At 38.2% G+C, this 8191-nt stretch overlaps 1 protein-coding gene across 3 annotated transcripts; it reads left to right on the forward strand.

Moving 5' to 3' along the window:
• The first annotated feature begins 219 nt into the window (after positions 1–219).
• Positions 220–7170, forward strand: gtf2a1l (general transcription factor IIA, 1-like). 3 transcript variants are annotated; one of them, XM_088420911.1, is made up of 9 exons: positions 220–385; positions 1986–2087; positions 2172–2295; positions 2361–2410; positions 2763–2856; positions 4249–4799; positions 6068–6304; positions 6537–6626; positions 6711–7170. In XM_088420911.1, exons 1-9 carry the CDS (start codon positions 359–361, stop codon positions 6816–6818), a joined length of 1383 nt encoding a protein of 460 aa, XP_088277037.1. In that variant the 5' UTR covers positions 220–358; the 3' UTR covers positions 6819–7170. The 3 variants fall into 3 exon arrangements, with proteins under 3 accessions (XP_088277037.1, XP_088277038.1, XP_088277040.1); XM_088420912.1 differs by having other exon boundaries at positions 238–385; positions 2156–2295; XM_088420914.1 differs by lacking the exon at positions 220–385 and adding an exon at positions 963–1016 and having other exon boundaries at positions 2156–2295.
• Positions 7171–8191: the final 1021 nt, after the last annotated feature.

Consider the following 8191-nt stretch of genomic DNA (forward strand, 5'->3'; position numbering starts at 1 on the left):
CCCTGAGATAAGATAATCCCTCAGCGGGAGACTCACAAAGTTCCAGTTGACACAAAACAAAAGGTGAAACAAAAAACAAACTTAAAACGGAGTAAGGTATGATTTTCTGTTGTTTAAGAATATCATCGACAAACCTTGCTTGTTTTGGTGGTGATGGGGGGGGGGGGGGGGGGGTACTGTCATCACCTCAGGTGGTATTTCAAGAGCAAAGTACAAAAGTAAATACGCTTCATGCCGTCTCAGTTTCAATCACAGCCCCACTTTGGGGGCTGATTACAATCACCTGTGAGTGAGTGACTGCGGAGCACATGAATTCTGATGAAAGTGTGCTGCTTCTGCTATTTATTTGCCTTCCATCATGCTGACCAGCTCGGGCCCACTGGTGGTAAGAGCGGCTTTTTCCTGGCAAGTTTTCAATATGAAACGGAGTATTTGCAAAAACCCGAGTTGTGCAAATTTACTATCAATGATGCTTTCCAGGCGTCCTGTGAAATGATGACAAATCGAGACTATTACAGACTATGATGAATGCCTTTTTTGTAATGGTCATATTTCATCTTAATTGCTTTGAAGAAAAAGTGTTTTCGGCCCACTTTAGGCGTAATATAGCACAAGCAGCTAATTAGAGGAGAGGTTTTCAATCCTAGTCTCCGACGGCTGATTTGTAGTGGCTTTTGTAGTTCTCCCTTCTGGAACAAGACTGATTCAAACAATCGGGTCAACAAAAAGGTTTGCTAAGCACAATTTTTTTGCCGGGTGATGATGCGGGTCATTCAAATCAGCTGCACTGCGACAGTAAAACCTAAAAAACATTCAGGACACCAGTCCTCCGGAAACAGGGTGGAAGACTTCAGTGTTTGGGACATAAGCAGATGCAAAGTACGCCAGACACTAGGGGGCACTAAAACTTGGATCAAACGGCATCAATGTAATTATATTCCAACAAACTAATATTCATTTCAAATAAAACGTTAAAATTAAAAATTAATACAATCAAATCAGTGAAAAGAAGCAAGGTGAATTAATTAAAATAATGAAATTAATTCCGTTCCTGCCTGGCACAACAGCAGCTGACGCACTGACCATCAGTTGTATCGAGTTAATATTTGACGTTCGTTTCTACATTTCCTACTCTGGCGGTTGCAATTTTAAATGCCGTACAAAAAATTAAATGATTCCATTATGGAGTAACAAGTTGAAATAATGTTTTTTTTTTTTCTTGTATAAAATGTCGAAGCGTAAATGCATTTTTAGTGTAAATCTTAAAACTTTAGATCGAGACAGCTTCGTTAGTAATGGAGAAAATTGAAACTAGTAAAGCTAAGGCCGTGTGTATGTTTCTGGTAATATAGTCTGCTTGCACTCATCTACAATAACATGTCTTGGAGTTATTTTTGCTCAGTCCTCAATCTATTACAAGTGCAAAAGTACTTTATGCAACTCTTTGCCGGTGACAATAAGGAATAACATTTGCACATTTATGAGAATGTTATAATTAGACACAAGTCAAATATTATTAATTCAAAATAACATCTTCTGTGGACAAATGGGCCTCTTTCAAGTGCAGAAGCTTCCTAAATATACAATATGTTGTCAGGTATTTGAAAATAAAACTGCTAAAATATTAAGATTTAAAGCTATAACACCACATGTGTGTGTGAACATGTTAGGCGCACAGGCAAAAAGATAAAAGGGGAGGTGAAGTTGCCTTTTTTTATTTGTGCAGTTAGATATTGCTACAGCAAGTCACCCGCATGATTTGTTTGACTGTAACCAAAGAGTCATTAAATGAAGAAAATGTTTCCATCTAATGTTTAAAATGTAAAATCCTATTAAAGGCACCTTTTAATACTTTAACTTCTTTTGTAAGCATGTGTAAATCATGAATGGCGAGGGGCGCCAAATAAAACCTCACCTAAGGTACCACATTAGCTCGTACCAGCCTCTTTATTTATTGACATTATTTTTCTTTTGAATAATTGCAGGTCAAGCTTTATTTGTCAATAATTGAAGATGTGATTGAGAGTATGCGTGAGCTGTTCCTAGATGAGGGCCTGGAAGACTGCGTCTTGGATGATTTACGACATGTAAGTTGTGTTTGTTTTGTTTTGTTTGTTTTGATTTGTCTGACAAATGTGTGAGTAAAAACAATCAGCATCCTTGCTGTACAGCTTTGGGAGACAAAGATGATGGAGTCTAAAGCTATGGATGATCTAAGAAAGAACCACATGGATTCTCCAAACTTTGTGCTGCAGCTTCCACCCAACTACAGTCACAATGATACAGAACACACAGGTAACACAAAAAAGGTCGAAAAAACTTTTACTTATTAGTTGTCATTAAAATGTACCTGATTGCAGCTTCAGAAATGATCCCTGAAAGTCAGAATATCCCCGGTTTCCCAGTCCAGGCAAGTATATTATGTAATGCAAAATTATACATCATCATTATTACTATTCAAAAGCTTTCTTTAAGACTCATCCTCCTACAAAGATTCTGATCAGTTATGCAATGCACTATTCACATATTGGGAGTTTCTAATGGGGATCTCAAGTGAGAGGAGTTGACAGCTTTCAGAGTGGTCAGTGTATACAGTACTACTTGATAACGAGAGCAACTGCACACTGTGTTTATTTACAACAATCCATTCTATTTTGTCAGCAATTGTTTTGGGTATTGTTTACTTAGACCCATCTAGCTCATTAGACTGTGTGTATTTACTACAAGAAATTTATAACAGAGTACCATATGTTCAATTGCAGAACAACTCTGAACCGCCTCCAACCTTCTCACTTCCTGCTGGCTTATCTTACCCCGTGCAGATACCTGCTGGAGTCACTCTACAAACAGCTTCTGGTATGAGCTGAATCCTAGCTCTACTGCTCTACCTACAAAGTGACCAAGTTCAAATGATCTACCTGATTTATTTAGTCAAGATGTACTTAAAATTCATCATGTAACATTTATTTATTTATATATATATATATATATATATATATATATATATATATATTGCCTGCCCTGCCTAACAAATTGTACATCCAGTGTGGCTAGTGACAGTTCATTCTCAAGTTACTGGTGGAACAGCCCTGCTCTTTATGTTCACACCTGTCATGTCTATGTGACAGTTAATGGTGAGTATGCTTTTTAATATTGTGTACTTTTGATACAAAACATTTTCCCCCTCAAAAATCAATGGCAAAATTGTAAAGAACGATTTGTGTGGAGTTTGCATGTTCTCTCTGAGCCCATGTGCGTTCTCTCTTAGTACTCCGGCTTCCTCTCACACTCTCAAAAACATGCATGGCAGGTGTATTGGAAACACTGAATTGTCCAGAGGTGCGATTGGATGCGTGAATGGTTGTTGGTATCTGTGCGCTCTGCAATTGGCTGTCAACCAGTTCGGGGTGTTCCCTGCCTACTCCTACAAGTCAGCTGGGACAGGCACAAGCAAGCCTGTGACCCTTGTGAGGTTAATCGGCTATAGATAATGGTTGGATGGATTTTTATCCTAGGTGTTAAACGCCACTCCTCCATGTTTTCAATGTTTCTCCTGCAAACATTAAGGCTTTGGATCATTTTCAAGACCCTGCAGAGCTTGCTGATGAGCTAATCATTTGAATCCGATGTGTTGGAAAGATAAAAAACATGCAAAATACCGACCCTCGAGGACTGAAGTTTTATCACCTGTGACGTTTATTCCAATGTAGCATCTTTTTCCTTGTAATTCCATGAAACTACTCCTTTAGTCTTCTAATATGTACGTATTTTCTACTTCATCATCATAAAATTGCTCCAAGAGAGCTGCTGATACTAGTATTGGCTGCCGTTGCAAGTACCTTAAAAATAAGGCCTGATACTGACACTGTTTTTCGGTATTCATTAATCAAATTTTAAGTTTCTTGTTTTATGTTTCAGGCTTGTATGCTTAAGAATATTAAAAAAGCTCAATGCGGAGATGTGTTGCCATTCTTTTGTAGTATGCCTTTGTATTAGTTTTGATTTTATAATTTTATATAATTTGATTTTTTAATAGCGTTTATAGCTATCAACCAGAACACTGATTGGGGCAGGCATTACAGTGAAGATAAAAACTATGAGTACTAGTAGAATGTTTCCTAAGGTGTAGTTAAAAATTGAAACCAAAATAGATTGGAGGTCAGCCCATAACCTGGAACAGATTATGTTCAATGCTGAACTGTTTGGTCTGCTTTTTCTGAAAACACTCTCCTTTTTTGTTGCTCAAAGGTCAACTTTACAAGGTCAACGTTCCTGTTGTAGTCACTCAGGCACCAGCAGGTCAGCAAAGATTATCACAACCTCCACCCAAGGTCAATGAACAAAAAGAGCTCCCTGTTCCGCCACCGGCTTCATTACAACTTAGTGAAACAATTCCTCCTGAGTCGTCGCCACTGTCTGTGCCGACCCCGGTCAACACGTCTCCACTGCTAGAGTCTATTTCACCGTCGAGTCAGGAGAACTCACTTCAGCAAGACCCTATGCCCGAGTACCCACAAATTGAGGTCTCATCATCTCCAGAGGTGGACTCTGCATTGACTGGTCAAGAGGGCAATTCAAATCCGGAGCCTGTGGACCTTGGTGTCAAAAGCTCCACTGTCAATCACTTGCTTGACTTCCAGATGGGCAGTGAGCAGATTGTGACAGAGACCACTCAATTTAAAAGCAGTGACATTGATGACATCCTCAAAGAGGTCATTGAAGAGGAGCGAGAAAAAGCTGCAAAGGCGAGATGCTTGGCCCACTCCAAATCGTACCATCAACCTGAATCCATTCTTGAGGTAATTTCAATCAACCGGATTAGGTCAGGGTTTACTGTCAGAATAAAATGCTCCGACACGTTTTAGTGATGATAATCTGTGCTCTTGTGTCATTAGGTCAGAAGTCATAGCAATATATGACAGTGTTTCCTAACATTTGTTGAGCTAAGACAGGTTTTACTCCAAACCATGGAAAATACGGGTAGTGAAATGTTGCGTGTGAAGTCACCGGAGTAGAATACGAAGCATTGCCTTGCTGCAAGATGGCGGCTGTTTGTATACAGCGCTAGACATGTGTTGTCTTTTCTGTCATCGAGCCGCAGAGGTCCCCAACCGCCAGTCAGCGGCCTGATATCGGTCCGTGGATCAACTGGTACCGGGCTGCACCCAAAATAGAAACTGATTTAATTTGTCCAATAACGGTTCATTCATTTGTGCTTTGTTTGGCTTGATCTTTGTTTTTTGGTGCCGCCTCTGTTTATTACATTTTGTCGTGAGGGACAGTGTGGCATCAGTTGAGAGCAGTCACTGTCGGTGACGTACACTCTGTTCTGTTTCTCTGTGAAACCTGGCCCACGAGTGTCTAAGTTGTACTTTCCTTGTAAGAATTTTGTCATTTCTGATATGCTCCAAATTAGTTTGTTTGTTGACTTGTGACTGTGGATAACATGCTAAGCTACGGTTAGTTCTTATCTTCAGCATGTTATATAGTGCTGCCTTGTATGTTAGCATATACCGTTTTTGTAAGATATATATAATAATAGTAAAATGGGGAAAACAGGGTCTGAATGGCAGATGTCTCAATGGAAGAGTAGTCGTCTTCCAACTGGAGATTGTGGGTTTGATTGCGACCATATCAAAGTGTCCTTGAGCAAGATTCTCCTGATGCTGCATCACCAGTAGGTAAATGTAGTCTGTCCATAGCTCTTTTGGGTACCTAAGGTAAAAAAGCGCTACGGTCTAATTGAAAGTACATGTACTTTATTCAATTTTTGGATCAATTATGCAAAAATGGATCATTTTTCCCTTAGCACAATAGTTGGTAATTATTATGTTACAATATCTTAGTGATATACATTTTTTTTTTTTTTTTTTTTTTTTAGTAAATTGGGATTCAAGAAAGAAATCCAATTTTAATTAGAATTGTAAGATGAAAATGTTTGTGATACTCTAACGGGATTTTCCCCCTAGGAATGCAATTTTGTCAACTTTTTCTTTTGTTTTCAAGACTGCATTCTATATTGTATCTAAATCTTTTCTTTTTGATCATCATAACTGTTGCCTCCAAGCTGGACCTAGACTACAACTACAATGGACTGTCAGACATTGTCCAGCTGGATGGTTTGGCAGATAATTCAGATCTGGAAGAGGAAGATGCGCCACTGGAGGAGAATGACTTCCTGGGTTTGATCAACGCAGAGGCCCTCAAAGCTCTGCAAGAAGGAGGAGTGAGCAGCGATGGGAACAGCAGCTCCTCCAGTAGTGACAGCGAAGAAGTTGAAGCGTTTGAACAAATAGAAGATGAGGTACGGATTTTATCTCATGCACTACTTACCCCCTGTATGCATGTGTTGAGCTGTAGCTTGACAAAACACACTGTGTAATGCTAAAACCACATGGTCAATTTACTCAACTCTTACATGTATCCAGGAAAAATCTTGAACTCAGGTGAGGATGTGTGTGTGCAGGTGTATTTTAAAACCGTCGCCACGATAGTTCATAAAGTTGTTGCATTAAAATTCACTCTCTGTTCAACAGGATCCATTGAATTCAGGCGACGATGTGTTTGAACAAGACATCCCAGATCTTTTTGACTCGGAAAATGTCATCGTTTGCCAATATGATAAAGTAAGTGCATGGCCTTTGAGCAAATGATCTCTCTGAGCTTTCATACTTAACGCTTCAATGTTTTTTTTCTTCACCGGTATGCAGATTCACCGGAGTAAGAACCGCTGGAAGTTCCATTTGAAAGATGGCGTGATGTGTTATGCGGGCAAGGATTACGTGTTCTCCAAAGCAGTTGGGGAAGCAGAGTGGTAATGCACAGTTACTTATCCATATAATACCTGTACTGATTATTCTCACGAGGGTTGTGGCATGTCCGGGCCCAGCAAGAATTCACATTAAAATAGTTACGAGGCAGCAAGAGAGAGTGACACATAAAAAGGAGGAGTTGACCATCAATATAGGACAGGTTAATTTGAATATTTATTTTTTTATTGTCATTAGTATGGTTGAAGAAAAATCGACAAATGACCATAGTTTTTTTGATGAATGCAATTCAATTGAATTATACTTTATTTGATTTCACAACGTGTGAAATTTATGTTCCATTTTGTCAAATGAAAAAGTTGTATTCCAACAAAACATGCTTTGGGTTCCAGTGCATACCTGTGTTGTTACCAATTTGAATTCAGTGTTTTTTCTTTCCATGAATAAACCTTGAAAAGTGGATTTTTGTTTATTTATAGTTCTTCATAGGTTTCTGTCAAAAAAAAAATCTTTGACTGTAAATTTACTTGTTGAACACTTAATTGCAGTACATTTATGTAGAAGAACTGATGCAATAGCTGCATGACAAAATTCTGCTTTTACAAATGCTGCTAATGAAAATGTCCCTCTTGATAGTAGTAGGTGATTGTAGTACCACTGTATAGTATCTCATAGATAGATGCTGGCGGTTAGCCCAAAAAAAAAAAAGTCACATGCTGCTTCTGTTTTAGAGACTTCATTCCAAACCGGTCCTTTATTTCCTGTATTTCACCTATTAGCGCTAGGTTCACAATCTTGTGCAACTTTGTTTGGTCTTAAAACCCAAAATATTTACTTTGATAGAATCATTTCCAATAAGTTTAAACTTATGGCATAAAGGCAGCACATTTTTCATACAATATGCCATATTTTTAGAACAGAATGTATGTTGTGTTAGGAAGCGTAACAAACACTGCAGGCCTCTTATCAGAAATGGATCCCGCCGTTTTGGTTTTGCTGCTTGACAAGTTTAAACTTGTGGGCGCACATTGAAAATATTATGGTAAAGAACGATTTGGTTGACCTTTAGCTGGCTGTTTAAAATAACTGAATAAAGCCTTGTTTTTTTTTTTTTTCTTTTTTTTTTCAATTTATGATTCAGAACATTCTAAATGGACTCACTCATTTGGGAACTGAGTGCAAAGTTTAAAAAAAAAAAAAGAACAATACTTTTGAACATGAGCTGACACTTTAAGGTTAGATAATTCTTAAAGATAAAGATGATGTATTAAATGGAAACCAATCACAAAAATGTGTCAGAAAAATGCTGAAAAGTTTAATATATGGATGTTTCCCAACAGTGAATTTAAACCTTGGTCAAACTATCATATTTACCTCTAGCAATGTAAACCACAGAAGAAGAAATGGAAGTTTTTTTTCTT

Source organism: Hippichthys cyanospilos, chromosome 8 (genome assembly GCF_059441005.1).
Source record: "Hippichthys cyanospilos isolate Australia breed blue-spotted pipefish chromosome 8, RoL_Hcya_1.0, whole genome shotgun sequence".
NCBI classification, from domain to species: domain Eukaryota; kingdom Metazoa; phylum Chordata; class Actinopteri; order Syngnathiformes; family Syngnathidae; genus Hippichthys; species Hippichthys cyanospilos.